Source organism: Chrysochloris asiatica, unplaced genomic scaffold (assembly GCF_000296735.1).
Source record: "Chrysochloris asiatica unplaced genomic scaffold, ChrAsi1.0 scaffold00189, whole genome shotgun sequence".
In the NCBI taxonomy this organism is placed as follows: Eukaryota; Metazoa; Chordata; class Mammalia; order Afrosoricida; family Chrysochloridae; genus Chrysochloris; species Chrysochloris asiatica.
Genome location: NW_006408707.1, coordinates 567973 through 592754, shown reverse-complemented (window position 1 = coordinate 592754; position 24782 = coordinate 567973). Strand labels below are relative to the sequence as shown.

The 24782-nt window shown below is 38.8% G+C and overlaps 1 protein-coding gene across 1 annotated transcript in view; it reads left to right on the top strand.

Moving 5' to 3' along the window:
* LOC102835261 (tyrosine-protein kinase Fer-like) overlaps positions 1 to 24782 on the top strand; it is a 579105-nt gene that overhangs the window by 78793 nt on the left and 475530 nt on the right. Inside the window, exon 3 of the mRNA XM_006872259.1 lies at positions 712 to 979. Coding sequence (XP_006872321.1) covers positions 773 to 979 — 207 coding nt within the window. The 5' untranslated portion in view covers positions 712 to 772. The remainder of the gene's footprint in view (positions 1 to 711; positions 980 to 24782) is intronic.

Here is a 24782-nt window from a genome sequence, read left to right as displayed (position 1 = left end):
GGCAGTATCCCTTATTTCCTTCTTAGAGTTTTTGTTTTAATTTTTATATTTAGATCCTGAGTCCATTTGGAGTTAGTTTTTTATATATGGTATGAGGTTTGGTCTGTTTTACTCTTTATGATGTCATATGCAATGAAAACTACAAGTTCCATGGTTCAAGCCCACCAGCTGCTCTGCAGAAGAAAGATGAGGTTTTCTGCTCCCTTAAAGATTTAAAAGCCTCTGAAGCCCTATACAGGTCTGCTATGAGATGGAACAGTTTCAAAGACACTTAAAAACAACAGCATTATAAATATCGTTTTACAAATATAGATGGATTAATGTTAGTGTAAAAATGCAATTAATTTTTGTATATTGATTTTTTTTAATCAATAACTTGCTAAACTAACTTACTAGTTTTAATTCTTGTTAAAATTGCATTCCTTGGAATTTTCTGTGTTTAAGGTCATGTTATCTGTGAACAGAGATAATTTTACTTCTTTCTTTGCAATCTGAATACCTTTTATTATTTATTTTCCACTGTACTGTCTAGAGGCTCTAGTAGGATGTTAAATAAGAGTAGTGAGAACAGAAGACAGTCTTATCTTTGCCCTCATCTCAGGGGAAAAGCATTCTGTAGTGATTTTTACCTTAAAAAGAATGGGTATAACTTTAGTTTGAAGACTTGTTTCCTTTTTATATAAGTTTATTTTCTTCTGTTTACTTACACAGATATGTGCTGATTAGAAGGCTCATTGTGCAGTGTGGAGGATAAAGACAGTGCCTTACAAAAATGGGATTTGGGAGTGAACTGCAGAATTCACATGAAGCTGTGTTAAAATTGCAAGACTGGGAATTACGGTTATTAGAAACAGTGAAAAAATTTATGGCCCTGAGAATAAAAAGTGATAAAGAATACGCAACTACTTTACAGAACCTTTGTAATCAAGTTGATAAGGAAAGCACAGTTCAAATGAATTATGTCAGCAATGTATCCAAGGTAAGAAGAATAATTTCATCATTTTTTTATGTATAGCATTATAATTGTGCTTAAAGCAAATAGAAGTAACTATAGACATTTCCTGTGGAGTCCTGGTATGCACTGTAGGATAAGTACTGGTTGGTTTGAATTGCAAGATTGGCTGTTCAAACTCAACAGCTATTCCTTGGAAATCCTATACAAAGTTGCTGTGAGTTGGAACCGACTCATTCACACTAAGCAACAACAACAATAGGCATTCCTGGAGTCCTGATGTGGCACTGAATATTAAGCACTGGATTGCAAGCCACAAAGCCAGTGGTTCAATCCCACCACCCCCTCCTCGGAAACCCTACATAGGGTCGCTATGAGTTGAAACCGACTTGACAGAACCTAACAACAGCAGCAATAGGCATTCCACAGGTTAAGAACATTCTACTTACAGACAGCGCATACCATTGAGTAGATTCTTACTCATAGGGACCCTATGTAGGGTTCTCACTAAAGTAATGTTAAGTAAGAATTGTATGTACTTGGTCACATTTATCTACAAATTCTTAAAGACAGTTAGAAATGGATCTCATTCGTAACGGGGATAAACTAAAGTCAGCATAAGTCAGTGATTTCAAGATCTTGCTGATGATCAGAATCTCATCAAGAAACTTTTGAAGATAACAGATTTTGGTGTCATATCTTCTGAAATTAGTATTTACGGACATTGAAATAGTTTTCCTTTCAAAATGTGTAAAACAAAAGAAGCCAATCCCACTGCCATCAAGTTGATGCCAACTCATAGCAACCTGCTAGGACAGAGTAGGGTTTCTGAGGCTGTAAATCCGTATGGAAGCAGACTGCTTCATCATGCTCAACAATTTGAATTGGCTGACCAAAATTTAACCCACCATACCACAGTGCCTTTAAGTAGATGTCTTCCAGTTATTGTAATGATTGGTCCTATTTGAGAACCACTGTTAAATACTTACCCTACCTGCTTTGGTCTCTTTAGCCCTTTCATTAAAATCTATCTACACGAAGCATTCTATGAATTACTATAGAACATTAGATGGAATATTTTAGCATGCAGGGTTTTGTTTGTTGTTATTTTAGTTATTACTAAAGCACTAGACAGTAAAGAAAGAAAAGACCAAAACGGATGTCAGAAGAGTGTGTTGGAAAAGAATAGTGAACATACCATGGACTACCAGAAGAACAAACGAATCTGTGTTATAAGAAGTACAGCCAGAGTGCTCCTTAGAAGCTCGGAGGTGAGACTCAGTGTCTCATAGTTGAGATATGGTCTCAGGAGGAACCAGTCGCTGGAGAAGGACATCGTGCTTGGTCAAGTGGTGGTGGTGGTAGTTGTGTGCCATGGAGTCGGTTTTAACTAATAATGACCCTAAATAAGGAAGACTGTAGAAGAATTGATGCTTTTGAGTTATGGTGTTGGAGGAGAATATTGAAAGTGCCAGTGCAGCCAGAGTGCTCCTTGGAGGCCAAGATGGTCAAACTTCGTCTCTCATACTTCGGAAATACTGTCAAGAGGCACCAGTTGCTGGAGAAAGACTTCATGTTTGGTAAGGTGGAGGGTCAGAGGAAAAGAGGAAGACCCCCAAAGAGATGGTAGCCAAGTGGCAGCATCGATGGATTCAAGCGTGACAAAAGTAGTGAGGTTGGCCAAGGATCGGGTACGTTTCGTTCTGCTGTGCATAGGGGTCACTATGAGTCAGTACTGACTCGATGGCACCTAACAACAACAGTTAGGTTTCTGAGGCTGTAAACTTTTTGGGAGCAGAAAGCCTCATGTGTCTCCCATGAAACAGCTGGTAGTTTCGAACTGCTGACCTTTAGTTTAGCAGCCTGACTTGTGACCACTATGCTACCAGAGCTCCTTGGTAAAGTAGAAGTTCAGTGAAAAAGAGGAAGACCCCCAATGAGATGGATTGGTACAGTAGCAATGAGCTCAAGCATAGCAACAATTGTGAAGATGGTACAAGACTGGGCAGTGTTTCATTCTGTTGTGCATAGGGTCGTTATGAATTGGAACTGACAGGACAACACCTAATAACAACAACATCTGTAAAGTAGTCACATTAAAAAATCTGTTAATAATCAACATTATTTCTTTTTTATCTGAAATAGAATGCATAAATATATTTTAATTTTTAAAAACTTTTCATTGTGAATTGAGTGCAGTTACACAGACAAGATCATCAGCTTTACATTCAGTAAATAATACACATTGTTTTGTCTCAATGATTGTAACTCCATACCAAAAGGTATCCTGCTTCTTCCCTGTGGTTCCTGCTTCCATTCCACCCATGCAACATGGTTTCTTAACTGCAAGATTATTCTGTTTTTTAACAAGGAGGGTCTGTACTGCACTGTTAAATTGTTCTTTGAAGGCATTGAAGATGAAATATTAGATACCTGAACTTTTCTTGGATATTTGCTCCACTGTCTTATTTAAACAACATGTTCCATACATTTTCAAAGTCAAGTAAAACTTAACTGTTTATTCTTTGGAAAGTTAAAAAAAAAAGCCATACAGGTATGCCCTGCTTTTCAAAAGTTTGCTCTGCCCCACTTTGCCTTTATGAAAGGGCCACGTGTGGCTAACCAAAAGAAATCTGAAGAGAATTTTCGCTTTTATGAAAAAAGTCAAAAGGCAAACCTAGTGTTTTTAGCATTAAAAATTTTTTCTCAGCGAGCCATTGAAGAGGCTGTACACAGTTTGAGCAATGAGAGTGGTGATGCCAAGCTCCTTCCCTGGTAACTGCACTCAGCATCTCAGCATCAAGCTGCCAGCACTTTGAATTGTGTCTGTGAATGCTATATGTTAGTAATATTTTAGGTTTTTTGTATTCTTTGCTAGGTTATTTTTTGGATCTCTGAATGCTCAAAAGTTTTCTCCCATATGAATTAATGGTAATTGCTTCTTTATGTCATTTTGGCTTGTAAAGGTTTTCATAGGAATTCTGATTTTGAATAGTGGGGGAAACCTATATTTTTCTTTTGTCTCATGGGTCTGACATAGATCAAACATGTAATCAAGATGCACTGATAAATTATGGGTGATTGGAATGTGGAAGTTGAAAACAAAGAGGAAGGATCCACAGCTGGAAAATACGTTCTTGGTGACAGAAACGATGCTGGAGATTCCGTGATTGAATATTGCAAGATGAATGACTTATTCATTATAAATTCCTTTATTGAACAACATAAAAGGTTTTTATCAACCTCACCAGATAGAATACACAGAAACCAAATTGGCTACATTTGTGGGAAGAGACCATGGAAGCTCCTTGTCATTAGCCAAAACAAGGCCAGGGAACGACTGTGGAACGGACCATCAATTGCTTATATACAAGTTTATCTGAAGCTGAAGAAAATGAAAATAACGTCCACAAGAGTCAAAATATGACCGTGACTATATCCTACCTAAATTTATAGATAATCTCAAAAACTAATTTGATACATTAGAATCTAATGACCAAAGACCTGTAGAGTTGTGGAATGACATAGAGAACATCATACATGAAAAAAGCAAAAGGTCATTTAAAAAAAAAAAAAAAAGGAAAGATCAAAATGAATGTCAGATGGACTCTGAAACTTGCTCTTGAGCACAGAGAAGAAAAAGTGACAGGAAGAAATGAAGTAAAAGAGCTAAACAGAAAATTTCAAAAGGCATCATGAGACAACAAAATCAAATATTATAATGAAATGTGTAAAGACCTGAAGATAGAAAATCAAAAGGGAAGAACATGCTCAGCATTTCTTAGGGTGAACTGAAGAAAAAAAATCCAAGCCTAGGGTTACAATATTGAGGGATTCTATGGACAAGAGAACATTAAAAGAAGATGGATGGTAGGTATACTGTACCAAAAAAAATTAGTCAATGTTCTTTCATTTCAAGAAGTACTATCTGATCAAGAACCGATGGTACTGAAGGAAGAAGTCCAAGCAGCACTGAAGACATTGTTGAAAAACAAGGCTTCAGGAATTGACAGCATACAAATAGAGAAATTTCAACAAACTGATGTAACACTGAAAGTACACACTCATCTATGTCAAGACATTTGAAAGACAGTTACTTGTCCACTCACTGGAAGAGATCCATATTTATGCCCATTTGCAAAGAAAGTGTGACTGAACAGAATGTGGAAATCATCTGTTTTGTGTAAAATTTTGTTGAAGATAGTTAAAAAATGATTGCAGCAGTACGTTGAGAGGAAGCTGCCAAAAATTCAAGCTTGATTCGGAAAAGGACACGGAATTAGGAATATCATTACTGACGTCAGATGGAACTTGGCTTAAAACAGAAAATACCAGAAAGATGTTTACTTGTGCTTTTGAGAGCTTTATTGACTATGCATAGACTTTCAATTGTGTGAGTCATTAAAATAGAACAAAGCAAAAAAAACTATGGATAACATTTTGAAGAATGGATATTCCAGAATACTTAATTGTGCTCATGAGGAACTTATAGACCAAAAGGCAGCCTTTCGAACAGAACAAAGGCATACTGAGTGGCTTAAAATTAGGAAAGGTCTGTGCCAGGGTTGTGTCCTGTCATTATGCTTATACTATCTGTATGCTGAGCAAATAATCCAAAAGGCTGCAGGATTGTAGGAAGACTCATTTAACAACCTGCAGTATTCAAATAACACAGCCTTGCTTGCTGAAAGCAAAGAGGATTTGAAATACTTAGTGAGGAAGATCAGAAATACTGATGAAGATCAAAGACTTCATAGTCTTCAGTATGGATTATATCTCTTTGTAAGGAAAACTAGAATCCTCACCACTGGACCAATAAGCAGCATTATGATAACTAGGGAAAGATTGTAGTTGTCAAAGACTTCATATTGTGTTGACTCACAAGCAGCACTCATAGGATCCGCAGTCAAGAAATCAAATGATATACAACGTTGGTGCTTCAAATTCACGAATCACTCCTTGAGAACTCTATACAGGGTTGTGTGAGTAGGAACCTACTCGGTGGTACTTAATGAAAACAGTTAGGCAAATATACTACAAAAGATTTCTTTAAATAGAAGAGCAAAGATGTCAATTTGAGGACTAAGGTAAACCTTTCCCAAGGCATGGTATTTTCAGTTTCTTCATATCCATGTGAAAGTTGGACAATGAATAAGGAAGGCCACAGAAGCATCAGTGCATCTGAATTACGATGTTGGTGAAGAATATTGAAAGTCTCTTAGGCTTCCAGAAGAGCAAACAAATCTGGCTTGAAGAAGTGTCCCCAGAACTCTCCGTAGAAATGCAGATGGTGAGGCTTCCTCTCTTGTACTTTGGGCATACTCCCAAGAGAGACCAATCTCTGGAAAAGGACATCATTCTTGGAAAAGAGGAGGGTCATTGAAAAAGAAGGCCCCTCAACAAGATATTTTGAGACAATGTCAACAGTAGTGGGTTCAAGCATAGCAATTGTGAGGATGGTTCAGGACCTGGCAGTTTCTCTTTATTGTGAATAGGGGTCGCTATGAGTTGGAGCGGACTCCATGGGACCTAACAGCAACTACAACTATGCTGTTATAAAAAATATATTCTATATTGAACTTTTTGCCAGTTGTCCCAATGTCTTTTTTTTTTTGCAAGTATTTTTCATTCTGATCATGTATCCAATAAAGAATCACTGTTTGCATTTAGTTATTGTTGCTAAGTGCAGTCATGTCAGTTCCGACTCATAGGAGCCCTGTATGTGGTTTCCAATCAGTGGCTGGTGGGTTTGAACTGACAATCTGGTGCCTCCTTTAATTTGTAAAGATGACGACGTTCTCTGATTTAGAGATATTTCTCTGAAATTATTTTGAACTTAGGACATTCTGTCTTTAATTACCCTGATGGCATGACTTTTGTATGTTTTTATTTCTTTCCTTTTGTTGTTTTGAATTGTTTTAGAGAAAATAACAACAGCAACATCATTAGGAAATGGAAAACAGGACAGCCATTTTATCTTCATTTGCCTAGATTTTATTACTACGATTCTTTTAGTACTCCTTTGTTTCTTGGTATAATACGTGCTCCAGACTCACAGTCAATGAGATGAAACAAAATGATTATAAATTGCTGAATGTAAAATGAACATCTGATATGTGAACCTTCACCCAGTGTACAAACAAATGTGTCTTAACAACAACAAAAAGATATCCCATCTTCTTGAGCATTCCCTGTTCCAACCAGGAATAGAACATTTTCCCCTCATAATTTATGCTTTTTATTAGAGCATTGTACTTTGAATATTTGGCCATTTAACCACTTTACTTGTATAGAATTTTAAGTTTCACAGTACTATGCAATTATAAATAATGCTGGAGTGAATAATGTTACAGGTGATTTTCATATTGTTGTAGATATTTTTAGGGTAAATGCATGAAAGTAGGATTTCTTGGTCAAAATGTAAATACATATGTAGATTAGTTATTATGAGATTTTCTTTTGCACCATTTTTGCATATCTGCCAGGACTATATAGAGTACCATTTCAATGTAATGCATTATCAAAATTCTGAATTTCTTTAATCTGATAGGTAAGAGATGGTATTTTAGTGAAACTTGTATTTCATTGGTTATAAATGAAATTAAAACATCATTTCATACAGTTAGTAATCCTTTTCTATTTTCAGTGAGTGATTTGTTTGAGGACTTACTAGAGTCTGTGCTGAAGCAGTGGGTTAAGTGTTGGAAAGATTGGTGGTTTGAACCCACCAGTTGTCCTGAAGGAGAAAGATGAGGCAGCGCTCTGCTCCTGTGAATATTTACTCTTAGAAAGTCTGTGGAGCAATTCCCCTCTGTCCTTCAGGATTCCAATGAGCTGGAATTGACTCAACGGCAGTTGGTGTGGTAAAGATGAATTTTACTTTGTGTTTCTTATTCATCTAAGTATTACACCTATCTAGACAAACTTAATCTAAATAAAATACCCTAACCTCTGGAGTAGCATTTTGTTGTTGTTAAATACTGTGAAGTCGGTTCCGACTCATAGTGACCCTGCACAGGGTTTCCAAGGCTGTAAATCTTTACAGGAGCAGAAAGCCTCATCTTTCTCCTGTGGAATGGCTGGTAGTTTCGAACTGCTGACCTTGAGGTTAGCAGCTTGATTTGTAACCACTACATTACCAGAGCTCCTTTGAAATAGCATAGTGATATGGAAAATCCCATAATTCCTAAATTATACACTACCTACTTCTAGGGAAATGATTGATTTACCTTGATTTAAACATAAAGCTGATTAAAATATTGGCAATGCTCCAAACACTATGAAGGAATAAAAAGTAATGAAAATACTCTTTGATGAACCAGTCTTATTATATTATAGTCATGCAATATACATGTAATGTAACTTGAACCTGTACAAGTAGGGTTTTAACTGTTTGTTAAACATATGTATTTTTAGAGCAGTGATTTTCAAGTTGTGCTAAAATGCTTGATATGAAAACATGAATTGGTTCCAGTTGGCCTATTAGGAAGCAGTTTGTGTATAACATGTCTTTTGTGTTTGTCTTAGCTTGATTTTGTTTGTGAGAAGCAGTAGGTGAATGCTGAGACCTGCGTCCCGCTGAATACAGTTATATAGGGATGCCCATAATGCACACACACACACGTTTTCTGTTTGTCTTCTGCGTTATTAACCAACGCATCCACCTAGGAGAACACAGCGTTTTTCAATTTCAGATAATTCTGAAAACAGATGACAGGTAATTTCAGATAACGAATTAGAAACTGTAACTCTTCTGACGCATAGTTTGACACACGATCTTCATTTTTTTGTCAAAGTGCCAACATTTGTGCTTCTTGCTGTAGGATCAGCATTGGACTGCGAACCACAAGGTTGGCAGTTCAAACCCAGTAGCTGCTCCTCGGAATCTCTGTATAGGGTCTCTGAGTCAGAATTGACTCACAGCACTTAAGTACTAAATTTTTTAGGCTTCCTATCTGTTGTTTTTGTGTCCCTGATGAGTCTCTGTAGTGTTGTATGTATGACCTGGTGCCCTGGTGTGGCACTGCAGGATAATGTGCTAGACTGTAAATCAGTTTGAGCCTCAAGGTTGGTGGTTTAAACCACCAGCTGCTCTTTAGGAACCCTATACAGGGCTGCTATGAGTCAAGACTGACTTGACAGCACTTAACAACAATAACAATTTATAACCTGATTTTTCTGAAAGCCCTATGATTTTAATTTTTATTGTGTATTTTTGCACAAAATGGAGATGATTAGAAACACAAATGTTGTGTTACAGTAGAACTGCTGAATGTTGGAATTAAACCTGGGTAGCTTTCAAAATGCTGTGCCTGGGCTCCATAGTCTTGGTGTGGTGTTGTAGGATAAACTCTGAATTGCTAATGCCAGGTCTTTGGTTCAAACCCATCAGCAGCTCTTAGGAAACCTCATAGAGGTGTGAATGGGCCATTTCAAAACCTGTTAATCAGAATCTCTGGTCTTTTAATAATTGCTGTTTTTAAAAGGCTTGTTGTTGTTGTTAAGTATGGTGGAGTCAGTTCTGACTCATAGAGACCCTGCACAGGGTTTCCGAGGCTGTAAATCTTTACAGGAGCAGAACGCCTCATCTTTCTCTGGCGGAACCACTGGTAGTTATGAACTGCTGGCCTTGAGGGTGGCAGCCCGATTCGTAACTAGGTGACTCTTGTTGTACCTAAGGTTGTGAATTACTGGCCTAGAGAAACCAGGAAGTTTTTGAAGAAAATGCAGAACACCAACCAACCAACCAACCAACCAACCAACCAACCAACCAACCAACCAAACAAACAAACAAACAAACAAACAAACAAAAACATGCAAAAAAACAAACGTGTTGTTGTTGAGTCTATTCTTACAGCTGTTCTATCTGAATAAAACGGCCCTCCCTGATGCTGTGGGATAATGCACTGGATCTCAAGGTTGGTTTGGACCACGAGGTCAGTGGTTTAAACTCACCAGCAGATCCTTGGAAACCCTATACAGGGTTGCTATAAGTCAGAACCAAATTGACCGCACTTAACCACAGCAATTTAGGGTTTCCCAGGCTGTAATCTGTATGGAAGTACATGGCCTCATCTTTCTTCCACAGACTGGTTGTTGTGGGTCTGTACTGCTGACCTCTAACAGTTCGCAGTAGAGTATTTAATCACTGCTCTTAAAATACAGAAAGAGAGACGCTTATGGATGGGAAATACAGGAGGTTTCTTTGGCAATTGCATTTGAGTCTTTGAAAATTTTGGCTTTAGGGAAATTTAATGAGTTATCTTTTAGATTTTTGTATCCCATAAAGACTCAGTTTTCAAAATCATTTTAAAAAAATATAATAAGGCAAACTCTGAATAGCAGCTTTTGTTTCAGAAAATGCTTTATTTTGAGTTTTGTATGGTGTACAGACATCATTCTTCTTGGAATATTTGTATTACAGTTTTACCCAATCGAGCAACAAGATAGAAAGCAAAAAGTTGGAAGGTATAGTCTGTGGTGAAAAGCTATTTATGACAACTATTATTTAAGTATTTTTCAAGCTTGAGTCATCTTGTTGATTATTTTCAGTGATTTACTGTAATTATAGCTCTAGTAGTAGTTTGTTCTTTGACTCAGTGTCCTAGAATGCCTACTTTTTGGTATAATGAACTCAAAACACTTAAATTACTACCTGGCTTTGGAATACTGATTTACCTCACCACGCTTATGTTTAAAATTGGAAGGCAAGAAAGGACATGATGTGCATTTCTACAGGATATACATTTTTTTTTCTCATTACATTGTTTTTCTCTTTTAAAACTGAGTACAGTCTTTCTTATAATATTACATATTCATCCTAGTATCATTGGTACTAATTACTCTGAAATAGGCATTTTAATTATTTTAGAAACCTGGGATGCAATTTGGTATATGTAACTGACTTTTTATTTTTATTTTTTCAAGAAACGGGAGAACAACAATTTTATAAAATGAGTAATTCTTTTTTTTTTTTTTTTTTACATTTTTTATTAGGACATAAGCGATGCACTTACTAGGAACCATTTCATTTTTAGCAACCAAACAGTAACAACAACACAAAATCACATTTAGGTATTCAGAAAATTTTTTGAAATCATACATCTCAGGAAAAATATTTTTATGATACAATACTAATATCATTCAATATAGAACTAAAAATTCTGAAGAATATTCTAAATCATAAAAATCTTAAACCAGTAGATATATTTCTTAGGGTTGTAGCAAGATTTATACTGTCAACATCACTGTCTTAAAAATGGTTATCTTTGTAGTTATCCAGTTTGGTATTGGAGTTGATTTGATAAGATGGTAATGGTGACTTAACTTTTTTAATTCTGTTTAGGGTAACCTGAGGGGTGTGTCTTATTCAAATGAAAAACATAATTACAGTGAAAGGATTCTTTCATTTTCTCTTCCATTGCTTCTAACTGAACATGTTATACCAAGAATGACTTACTAATCCTTCCCAGGAATTATTCACTTTAGATATTACTCATGGCCTAATAAGAGCAGATATTTTATCCCTATTATTAGGGTGAAGTTAATGATGAAAGTACTAAGTACAGGTTAACTAAAGATTATTCTGTAATTTGTAGTCAGTCTATAAAGTATTATAATTAGTTTACCTTAAATAATTATTCTCATATGGTTGTTACATTCAAGGGCTTTTAGGTTTCCAGAATTTTTGCATGTGTGAATATCTGACTACATGCTTAAATGGAATTGCATTCACAACCAATTTGGAAGACAGTATTTACAGATCTTAATTTTGTGTACATTTTCATATTCCTGTCACTCCTTGTGAATTGATTGTTGCCCCTGCAGAAATTCTGAATGATTAATTAATTGACTAAGTCATCAATTTTTATTCTCCAAGTATCTAGTATGTGCCAGGCCCACAACTAAGAGGTAGATTTGGGCTTGAATCTGAGAGCTTCCATTTATAATCTGTGTGGTTTAGGACAGATCATTTAATATCTCCAACACTCAGTTTCCACAACTATTTGTTGAAGATATTTTCCTCACCTTGGTATGGTGCTATAAGCTAAGCACTGAACTTGTAACTACAAGGTTAGTATTTCAAACCTACCAGTTGCTCCTCGGAAACCCTATACAGGGTCACTGTCAGTCAGAACCTACTCAATGGCACTTAACAACAATAACAAGTATTATTTTAGGGATCCCTGGTGGCACAATGATTTAGATGTTGGGCTGCTAGCCTCAATATCAGCAGTTCAAACCTACCATCCACTCAGTGGTAGAACGATGAGGTGGTCTGCTGCCATAAAGATTTATAGTTGCTATGAGTTAGAGTCAGCTTGATGGCAGCAGGTTTGCTTAGGTTTTGGTAATGCTGATATAGGAGCCCTGGTAGTCCAGTAGTGAAGAACTTGTCTGCCAGCTGAATAGTGAGTGGTTTCAACCCACCAGCCACTTTTGGGAGAAAGTGTTGCAGACCGTGTAAGCTTGGTCAGAGGTTCGAGGCCCTATAGGCCTGAGTGTAACAAATGAGGCCACTGGCAGTCAATAGCAAATTGCTTTTCATCTTAGTGTTCAGTTATATTTATTAATTGCAGACAAGAAGCCCTTGATATACACAGATAAATGTAATATTTTCCTCAAAGCCCAGATTGTAAAAGTTGCAAGGTCAAACCTTTCTCCAAAGGATTAACTAAAAATATCTTAGCTACTTCCCAGTCTTTTGTTCTACAGACAAAAAGCCTATCCTCCCTAATCCCTTTTCCAGGTGCCGCCCATTCACCTGGGCATCTTGAGTCCTCCTGCAGACCTGGCTCAGGAAGCCGAAACAGCGGAACTCTGCCCAAGCTTTTGTCCTTACCTCTCACCTTCCCCCAACTGAGCTCAGGGGCTATAGATATGTTAATTGAGCCTGAGAAACCAAGTTGCTGGCCTGGGATTCGAACCAGCTAAGTATGATGTAAAGTTACCTGAATGTCTGGAAAAGTACTGATGTTAGCTGTACCTTGCCTAAGTCCCTCCCAGCTTGGTGTGAAGCTCTTCCCCTAAATAAAACAGAGTCCCGGACGTCGCCAGGTGTGCATTACAGGTTGGAGGGCATGCAGTAAAGATTGCAGGGCAGTGAGTTGCTGCCTGCAGAGGCCACGATGCCTGTACTCCCAAGTCTGCCCACTAGTGATGTATCCACCTGGCTTTGGGGTGCCTCATTGTCTCCCTTCTTCTGTCTGTCTGTGTATTCTTTCGCTATCTCTATCGCTGCTGGATCTCCCCTCCTTGTGAACCAAACACTCGTGAACAACACTCCTATGTCGAGGCCAGTCCCCGACAAGAAAGATGTGGCAGTTTGCTTCCAGACAACCTTGGAAACCCCTTGGGACATTTCTGGTCTGTGGTATAGGAGCACTGAGAGTTGGGATTGACACAATGGCAATAGATTGGTTTGGTTTGGAGTGTTGATAACCAATCAACCAAACAAACAAACCCACTACCATCAAGTTAGTTCCAACTCATAGTGACCCTATATATGATTTCCAAGACTGTAATATTTTATGGGAGCAGACAGCCTCATCTTTCATGGAGCAGGGGCTGCTAGGTATGAATCACTGACCTTGTGGTTAGCCGAATTCAGTGTGCCACCAGAGCTTATTAGAATGTTGATGTTGCATGCCATTGAGTTTATTCCTACTTATAGTAACCCTGTATAGGGTTTCTGAGAACAGCTGGTGGGTTTGAACTTATGACCTTGTGGTAAGTGTGACTAGCAGTCCAGTGCTTATCCTATAGCGCCACATCAGAATGTTAATGTTGTTGTTGTTAAATGGTTCAGGCTCTTAACAACCTTCTATAGGGTTTATGAGAAGCAGCTGGTGGGTGTGAACCATCAACCTTATGGTTAACAGTATAATGCTTATACTATAGCACCATATAGAGTGTTGATGTTGTTAAGAGCCATCGAGTCAGGTCTGACTCATAGCAATTGGTATAGGTTTGAACTGCCATTCATGTGGCTAGTTCAAACAAGCCAGTGCTTATCGTATAGCACCACACCGGGACTCCAAGTGTTAATAGGAGGAATAAATAAGAGAAAGTCCGTGAGTGTACTGGAAGTGGTGGTGGTGGTGTGCTTTGCAGTCAGTTCCAACTCATAGTGACCCTATATAGGATTTCCGAGACTGTAAATCTTTACGGGAGCAGAAAGCCTTATCTTTCTCCTATGGAATGGCTGGTAGTTTTGAACTGCTGACCTGAGGTTAGTAGCCGAACTTGTAACCACTATGCTACCGAGCTCCTTGTGCTGGAGATTGTTTGTTGCTGTTGTTAGGTGCCATTGAGTTGGTACCGACCCATCGCGACATTATGTATAGCAGAACGGAACACTGCCTGATCCTGGGCCCACCTCACTACTGTTGCCACATTTGAGTCCATTGATGCTGCCATTTGGCCAGTCCATCTCGTTGGCGGGGGGAGGATCTTCCTCTTTTTCTCTGACCCTCCACCTTACCAAACTTGATATCCTTCTCCAGAGACTGGACCCTCCTGACAAAATATGTCCAAAGTATGAGAGACGAAGTTTGGTAATCTTGGCTTCTAAGGAGCACTCTGGCTGCACTTCTTCCAAAACGGATCTATTGGTTCTTTTGGCAACCCATGGCACTTCAATATTTGTCTCCAACACCATAACTCAAAAGATCAATTCTTCTATGATCTTCCTTATTCACTGTCCAACTTTCGCATGCATATGAGATTATTGAAAATACCACGGCTTGGGTCAGGTGCATCTTAGTCCTCAAGCTGACATCTTTTCTCTTCAACACTTTAAAAAGGTCTTGTGCAACAGATTTTCCTAATGCAGTATGTCATTTGCTCTCTTGACTACTGCTTCCATAAGTATTGACAGTTGATCCAAGGGGAATGAAGTCCTTTATAACTTCAGTCTTTTCTCCATTGATAAGAATGTTGTTTATTGGTCCAGTGGTGAGGATTTTTGTTTTCTTTACATTGAGATGCAATCCATACAGAAGGCTGTGCTTTTTGATCTTCATCAGTAAATGTTTTAAGTCTTTTTCACTTTCAGCAAGCAAGGTTGTTTCATCTGCATATCGCAGGTTGTTAATGAGTCTTCCTCCAATCCTGATGCCATGTTTTTCTTCATAGAACCCAGCTTCTCGTATTATTTGCTCAGCATACAGGTTGAATAAGTATGGTGAAAGAATACAACCTTGTCTCCCACCTTTCCCAATTTTAAAACATTCAGTGTTCCCATGTTCTGTTCGAACAACTGCCTCGGTAATGTACAGATTCCTCATGAGCACAATTAAGTGTTCTGGGAATACTCATACTTCGCAATGTTGTCCATAGCTTGTCATGATCCACACAATCAAAAGCCTTTGCATAGTCAAGACAGCACAGGTAAACATCTTTCTGATACTCTCTGCTTTCTGCTAAGATCCATTGCATATCAGCAATGATATTCCTCGTTGCACGGCCTCTTCTGAATCTGGCTTTAGCCTCTGGAAGTTCTCTGTCAATGTATGATTGTAGCTGTTTCCGTATTACCTTTAGCAAAAACTTTACTCGCATGGGATAGGAGATAGATACTATTAAAAGGGAGCTACATTGAATGGTATAGACAACTGTCTGGATCTCAAAGAAGCAAGGTTAGTTTTAATAGGGTTGGGTTAAGAAGAAGTAATGGAGCTCATCAATGATTCCTCCTGGTTCTAAGGTACATAGAATGTGAGAGAAGAAAACAGTATTTATTTGATAGAGCAGCAGAGAAAGGAAATGTTCTCATGTCTTCTGGGAGCAAATACAGAATTAAAAAAACAAAACAAAACTATTTCCCCCCATTAGTCTGTGTGAGGAATTTTAAAAAGATTAAACACTGTAGTAATTATGGAGAGTTGATTGCATTTGGGCAGGGAAAAGAGGGCTTTGTTTTTAAAAGATTGAGAGTTCCATGGATGCCGGAGTTTTATTGGTGTTCCGTTGTGTCTGCTGCTGCCCTCCCCACTTGACAATGCAGATCTTTGTGACAACTTTAATGGGTAAAACTATTACCTTTGAAGTAGAGCCACAGTGACACCATTGAGAATGTCAAGGCGAAGATCCAAGACAAGGAAGGCATCCCTCGTTAGCAGCAGAGATTGATCTTTGCTGGGAAGCAGCTGGAAGATGGGCCCATGGTGTCTGACTACAACATCCAGAAAGAATCCACTCTGCACCTGGTCGTGCGTTTGAGGGGAGGTGTCTAAGTTTTGCCTCCTTTCTTTTAAGCTTTCAAGAAATTTCATTGCATTTTTCTGTCAATAAAGTTGTTGCCTCCTCCCTCCCCTCAGAAAAAAACAAAACAGAGATTGAATGATGAGCTGAAGGAGCCAGCTAGGGATGATTTAGGGAAAGTAGAGAAAGAGAATAACTGAACAAGCTTCTTTAGGACATGGTAAGGGAATTGGTAAGGGTTGCAGCAGAAATATCACACAGAAGCTCGAAGGAAGGAGATCAACATCTCCTGGGATCCTAAATAAATTATTTTCTTGAAAGTTTCCAAATAGGCCTATCCTGTAAAGGTCCACTAGAGCTGGATTGAGAAAATCATCTTCTGTTGACATGATCTGTAAAACCTAAGATATTTCTAAGGATGACAATAAGGAAGGAATTAGTTAAATAATGAAAGATCGCAGGGTGCTTCAGCTCAATGGAAGTGCAGAAATCTTTACTTCAGCCTCTAAGTTTTTGTAGAAGAAATCTGCTGAGGTTATGTGATTTGCTTCTTAGGTTTTGTAAAGGTGATTCTGGCCAGTTATCTTTCAATATACTATTCATGTTTAAAAGAACAGGAATGTTAACTTTTAAGGCCAAGAAAAACAAAAGTAGTTGAGGAACACCAAGTCTAAGAAGCTGAAGTAAAGGTATTGAGAAATAAAAAACAGCAAAGTTTCATTTTTGGCCTGATTTTTGGTTAGATATTCAGTTGTTTTTTCCAATTGCAATGGTTCTGTCCTGGTAGTCATGTAGTTTCCGGAAATGGCTTTTGCTTACTTCAGATATTGGGCAGTATCTGAGATAATGCAGCATATTTGGTACCAGTCTTTAGGACCAAATTATTGCATTTGATTATATTGTTATCATTTAAATTTTTTATTTCTTGTTAACATAATATTTTTGTTCAGGGTTTAATTTGATTTGTGTGCTAGTGTTGTGTTAGTCATAAATGGACATACTTGAAATAACAGGAGCTTTCTTTCCAATGTTGGAAAAATTTTAACGAAATACAAAAAGGTGAAATTCCCTTGACATTGAAAGGTGACTTAACTCAGAAGATTGGTCATCTGCTGATTCATGAAGTGTCTGCAATTATTTGGTTCCTTTGGTTCCTCATCCTTTTATCAGATGAGAACATAACTGCAGTTCTGAATACAATAATAAACTATGCAGGGAAGAATACTAGTCAGTTTTTGTTCAACTTATAGAAGTAGGAATTTTAATTGGTTTGAGAAAATTTCATCTAGCCAAGTACTCATTACAATGATTTATAGAATTAATGGGGCTTCACATATAAGGGGCATCAAAAAAGTTTGTGGAAAAATTCCATTTTTCCATAGACTTTTTGAAGTCCCCTTATATGTAATTTAGGAGCCCCTGGTAGCATAGTGGATTAGGAGATGGGCTGCTAGCCACAAAATCAAGAGTTCGAAACTACCAGCTGCTCCTCAGGAGAAACATGAGGCTTTCTACTCCTATAAAGATTTATAGCTTCAGAAATTCTTGTACAGAGTCGGAACTGACTCCTCGGCACAAAACCACCACCATATGTAATTTTATGAGAATTATTATATTATCATTGTGATATATTTAATAGTTAACTGAGAGGTGGTTGGTTTGAGCCTTGAATAGAGGCCTGGTGATTTGCTTCTCAAAGAGCACAGCCTTGAAAACCCCATGAAGCAGTTCTACTCTGTACACATGGGGTTACCATGAATCAAAACTCACTTGAGGGCAACTAACCACAACAAAATCCTCACCACTGGACCAATAAACAACATTCTTATCAATGGAGAAAGGATTGAAGTTGTCAAGGACTTCATTCTTCTTGGATCAACTATCAACACTCGCGGAAGTAGCAGTCAAGAGATCAGACGACGTATTGCACTAGGCAAATCTGCTGCACAGGAACTTTTTAAAGTATTGAAGAGCAGAGATGTCAGCTTGAGGACTAGGGTGCGCCTTACCCAGGCCATTGTGTTTTCAATAGCCTCATATTGATGCGAAAGCTGGACAGTGAATAAAGAGGATCGTAGAAGAATTGATGCCTTTGAGTTGTGGTGTTGGAGGAGAATACTGAGGGTGCCATGGACTGCCAAAAGAACCAATAGATCTGTTTTGGAAGAAGTGCAGCCAGAGTGCTCCTTGGAGGCCAGGATGGCTAAGCTTCGTCTCTCCTACTTTGGACATGTAGTCCGGAGGAAACAATCGTTGGAGAAGGATGTCATGCTGGGTAGGGTGGAGGGTCAGAGAAAAAGAGGAAGACCTCCAACGAGATGGATCGACCAGGTGGCATCATTGATGGACTCGGGGGTGGCAGTGTTGGTGAGGTTGGCCCAGGATCGAGCATTGTTTCGTTCTGCTGTGCATGGGGTCGCTATGAGTTGGTTCCGACTCGATGGCACCTGACAACAACAACAACAACAACAACCACAACAAAATATTGAACATCCCAAGCCTGTTTGACTCAGGTATGGTACTCAGTGTGACTTTCTTCATGTTTTTTGTACAAAGGATTCATTGAGCTTCTTGGATAGATATGCTTTTAGTTTTCCTCAAAACTGGAAAATTTTTTGCCATTATTTCTTCAAATACTTTTGCTGTTGCACTGATTAATTCTCTGCTGAGTTATAGAGACCCATTGTAGATCTCTAAGCTCCTTTCTTTGTATATCTTTCCTTCTCTGAGGAGCTCTGGTGGCTTGAAACTACCAGCTGTTCCACAGGAGAAAGATGAGGCTTTCTGCTCCCATAAAGATTTACAGCCTCGGAAACCCTGTAAGGGTCGCTATGAGTCAGAACCGACTCCTGGGCATATCACTACCATCATCAGTAGTCTTTCCTATGAACTTTGTTTCATACTCAGGGATTCTGCTTGGCTTTGTGTCAGTTTCTTTTTCTCTATGTCAGTCTCTCAAGTTGATAAGTCAGAGCAATCAGAGGGCTTCCCTTGTTTGTTTTTATTCTCTCAGTTATTACTGTTCTTCATTACTTGATATTCATACTGTCTGATTCATAAAGCTTTGACAGTATTCAACAGTATAGATATTTGAGCTTTCTGGAAAGACATGGAGGAATCATATATGCATTCTACTAAGTGAAAGAAGCCTGTCTCAGAAAACTACATACCAACAAATCTGTGTTGGAAGAAGCACAGCCAAAGCAATCCCTGGAAGCCTGGATGGCAAGATTTTGTCTCTCATACTTAAGACATGTTATCAGGAGGACCAGCCCCTGGAGAAGGACATCATGCTTGATCAAGTGGAGGGTTAGTGAAAAAGAAGACTCCCAACAAGATGGATTGACACATTAGCAACAGCATTCGGCCCAAGTATAGTAATTGTGAGGGTGGTGCTGGGCTGAGTAGTGTTTTGTTTGGTTGTGCGTGTGGTAACTATGAGTCAGAGCCAGCTTTATGGCATCTAATGACAATAATATGATTCCAATCATAAGACATTCTAGAAAAGACAAAACCATAGAGACTGTGGTTCCAGGAGCTCAGGTGGAAGTGGAAGAGATGAGTTAGTGGAGTGCAGGCCATTTTTAATGCAGTGAACTAACTATTCTGTATGATACTGTAATGGTAGACACATGGCATTATGCATTTGTTAAATTTCATAGAAGTGTTAGCGAGTTAGCATGGCAGCCTGGGAAATACATTTTGTGGAAATCAAATCTTTTCAGGTGAAGGGCAGAGAATGTATCTGTGAGTAAACAATCAAATGATCTACACATTATTTCTTGAAGTATCAATTCTGATAGTTTTAAATTCTGTTTAAAAATACACATCCATTTAATATGTTCTTTCAGATCTTTCTTTCAAACATTTTATCATCTGTCCTTAATGTAGTGGTTTTTCCTTTCTTAGACCTAATATTTGATACTTTATATCCTGTAATTAAGTCAGTTCTTTTTAATATTAACAGTATTATTTTTTCTATTTTAAATTTTTTTGTGATTCATAAACATTAAATGTCTTCCTTTTCCTTTGTTTCACATTGTTCGTTTTCTAATTTAGAAAATTGAATGTTTAATAAATTTGGTTTTATTTTTTCTCATTTGTAAATGGAAGTATAAAGCTTTTGAATTTTTCTTCAAGTAGACTGGGCTGTATTCCATCGTTTTTATATGCAGAATTTAGTTACTTTTATATTCTAGATTTTCTGTTAGTTTTAAAAAGACAAGCGAACTATTATTTTTGGCCTATAGAAAGAATCTTTAGGGATTATAAGGATTTTTCCTCTTAATTCTGTTTATTATTTTTTTCTGTAATTGTGTGGGGCTAGCTAGAGAATATAGTACGTACTTTTTTTTTTTTACAGTTTTTCAAGTTTTATGTGTGAACTGAGTGATAGTTTACATGGGAGAACATCAGCTTTACACCATCATTTCATTGCAATGATAGCAGTCTCTTCCATGTATCTTTATTCAACAGTGTTTGCTTCCATTCCCTCAATTTTTGTTTTCTGTTTTTGCCAGGGGGGGAGAAGGGGATGTATATAAAAGCAATCAGGAATATATAATAATTTAAACAACCAAAGGGTACATTCTGCAGGCCTGCCTCCTGGCCGCCAGCACTTAATTCCTCTCTTTCCATGAATCCAGAGTCCTCAGCTGCTACCTCTCTCCATGTCTTCATCTTTACCTCCATCTCTGGTGTCACTGCTTCTCTGGATAGGCATTCCACCTTGATGGTCCTAGGATCCTCTGTTTTTGGAATGTAAGATTAACTACTACCCTATTTTTGTTACAAAACCTAATCCTTTACAGTTGTGACAGTCACAGTTAGTTAGGATAACAATTACTCACTGTTGAATCACAAGAATCCTATCCCTGTCTCCTTTCACCAGATTGGTCTACACAAGACAAAAACTATTCAGTGGTGATTCTACCCTTCCTTGAACACTCTTAAACTAAACTCCGTTTTGAAAACTTGTAAGCCAGTTACTTCATCCCCTTATTTTAGGTACCCAATGTCTAAGTTGCCCGTCCCTGTCTACCTTGTATACAGAGAGGATAGGATTGATCCTTGATGTGAAGACTTATTCCCTCTCAAATGATACCTTGACCTACTACATCCATAAGTATAGGTCAGGTTCATCAAATTGTAACAATTTTACACTCGTTTCCATCGTCAAAATTTTTTTTTTTTTATCTTCCTCTAGTTGAGTTCTGATTATAAAGCCATTGAAGCTAAGTCAAACAGGTACTGTCTGCCAGTTTGGGCATTCTTGTGTGTCTCCCTTCACTTCATACCAGCTGGACGCTTCACTCTCAGCTTTAGTCCTCCAGGCTATGTCTTTGTCCATGGACTCAGGAGTCCCTAGGTCTTACCACACTATTTACCTCTGCCCCATTTAGCCCATGCAAGCCTGTCTCAGTGTTCCCCTATCTACCTTGTTCTTCCACCTCCCTCCCCCTTCTTGTGTATTGCCCTCCCCAACACCTGAAGTGCAGTGTGTCTACCCCCCTAACCTGTGTTCTACTGTCCCTCCCCCAGTAACCATCAAAGAAGTGCCCCCCCCTTTTAGTAGGGTATCTTTTCTTAAGCTTTTACAATAATGGTTTTATGCAATATTTGTCCTTTTGTCCTTATGCACAATGTCCTCAAGGTTCATCCATGTTACGTGGTGGCTTGCAGCTTTCTTGTTATTCTTCAAGGCAGCATAATATTCCATTGTGTGTATGTTCCAAAGTTTGTTTATCCATTCTTCAGTTGATGGGCACTTAAGCGGTCTCCATCTTTTTGCTATTGTGAATAATGGTACTATGAACATTGGTGTGCATATATCTACTCGTGTTACGCTCATATTTCTTGTGGATATATACCAAGTAGAGGAATTGCGGGTTCATAGGTTATTTCTATTTCCAGTTTTCTGAGGAAGCACCGTATTGTTTTCCAGAGTGGTAGGACCATTTTGCATTCCCACCATCAATGTAGGAGGGTTCCAGTCTCTCCACATACTCACCAGCATTTATTTTCCTCTGTTTTTTTAATCTTCATTGTTATTGCTGGTGTGAGATGATAATCTCATTGTTGTTTTGATTTGCATCTCTCTTTAGTCACTAGAAACCTTATGAACAACAGAGAAACACTGTCAGATATAGAGCCGGAAAATGAGCCTCTCGGGTTGGAAGGCACTCAAAATGCGACTTGGGAAGAACTGCCTCCTCAAAGTGGAGTTGACCATGATGACATGAATGGGGTAAAGCCCGTGGGAGAAAAGCCCGCCGGACCTCATTTGCTGATGGGGAAAAATTCAAAATGAAGAGAAACAGCTGTAACTATCCATTGAAATGTTGTTGTTGTTGTTATGTGCCGTGGAGTTGATTCTGACTCATAGCGACCCTGTACAGGGTTTCCGAGGCTGTAAATCTTTACAGGAGCAGAAAGCCTCATCTTTCTCCCATGGAACGGCTGGTAGTTTCGAATCGCTGACCTTGTGGTTTGCAGCCTGATTCGTAACCATCCATTGAAAATAGGAATGTGGAATGTCCGAAGTATGAATCTTGGCAAATTGGAAGTTGTCAAAAATGAAGTGGAACGCATAAACATCGATATCTGAGGCATCAGTGAGCTGAAATGGATTGGTATTGGCCTTTATGAATCTGACAGCCACATGGTTTACTATGCCGGGAATGACAAATTGAAGAGGAATGGTGTTGCATACACTGTTTAAAAGAACATATCCAAATCAGTAATGAGGTACAACACTGTCTGTGATAGGATAACATCCATGTGCCTACGGAGAAGCCCAGTTAATACCACTATTATTCAAATTAATGCACCAACCACTAAAACCAGTGAGGATGAACTTGAAGAATTCTACCAACTTCTTTAGTCTCCTGGACTACAAAGTCAGTCACTCCTCTCCTTTTGCTACAAAACATCCATCTTCACGTTTCCAACCCTCACGGTCAGTCCTGATAGCAATTATTCATGATTGTGCCACAGGAATGCTATCTCCATCTCGTTTCATCAGCCCCACCCAGACAGATTGGATACTACTCAGTGAAGATTCTACCCTGTCCTTGCCTTCTGCATCTAGGCTCCCTCTTGAAAACTTGTAAGCCAGCCACTTTTTGCCTTTGTAGCCCCCCATTTTGGGTAGCCAATGTCCAAGTTGCCCATCCCTGTGTACCCTGTGTATCAAGGGGGTGGGAATGATCCTTGCTGTAAAGATTTGTTTTCTCTTTTGAGCTACTGCATCCATAGGTCTTGGTCAAGTTCATCAAATTGTATCAGATCTCTCTTTTTTTTCTCTTCTTTCTTCTTCTAGTTGAATTCTGATCATCCAGCCATTGAAGCCAGGTAAAGTGGGTATTATCTTCAAGTGTGGGTGTTCTTACGCATATGCCCTCTCTTCTTATCAGCTGGATGCTTCATTCTCCTCTCTAGTCCTCTGTGGTATGTCACTGACTCTGGGCCCAGGAGTCCCCAGGTCTTGCCATACTGCTGGCCAGCCAGGTCTCTAGCCAGGTTAACAAGAGTCTATTGAATATGGAAGGGCTTAGTTAGCAGCTTCATTGCTGTTTTTCCCTCACTTCCCCTTATCAGTGACTAACGTGGTCACCAGTCAGAGTGCATGTCTGCTTGTGTATTCTCCTTGAGTCTTAGTCTTGGAAGGTGGTTTGCCCTGAGGGGACCCATTCACTTGCCTTGATGTCTCCTGGGCGAGCGACTTGCTTCTTGACTTGCTTGTGCTTGTAGTAGTCAGTAGGACTGCCATTATTTTTTTTGTAATTGTCCTGCTGGTCTTTCTTTCAAGAAGTATCTTCTGTTCTTCTAGTTGCTCCAGGCTAGTCTGCTTGTATTTTCCAGTGGAAATTTCCCACATCAGAAGATTCTGGATGGGGTTCAGGATTCCACCTATGGTCTTATGTAATGCAGAGGCTCCGCAGCCCCATTTTAGGTATTCCAATCAGTTATATGCAGAAAACGAATTTACAAGCTTTCTATGGTGATATTTCTGAATATTCCTTTCTCTCCCCCTCAAGTGTCTATTTTATAATGGTATGCCTGCGAAACCAAGATTCAAAAGACAGCCAAGCATCTTAACATTCCCGCCCCCTTTTCCCCATTCCAGCCATGCCTCAATCCCTGTACCCCAGCCCTGTTGTTCCAAGGTTGTGCATGCATGATTATTCACCTCTGCCTCTCTTAGCCCATGCAAACTTGCCTAATTGTGTTCCTGTCTGCTTTGTTCTTCCATTCCCCTTCCCCTTCTTGTGTATTGCCCCCCCTCAACAGCACCCAAACTATCCTGTGTCAATTCCCTACCATGTGCCCTATCTTCCCTCGCCCCACCCTCCACATCCAGGTAACCAGCAAAGAACCCCCCCCCCTTTAATATGGGTTCTTTTTCTTAGTCTTCTACAATACTGGTCCTAGGCAGTATTTCTCCTTTTGTAACTGACTAATTTCATTCAACATCATTTCTTCAAGGTTCATCCATGTTATGTGGTAGCTTACAACTAACTTCCTTGTTCTTCAAGGTAGCATAATATTCCATTGTGTGTATGTACCACAGTTTGTTTATCCATTCTTCAGTTGATGGGCACTTAGGCTGTCTCCATCTTTTTGC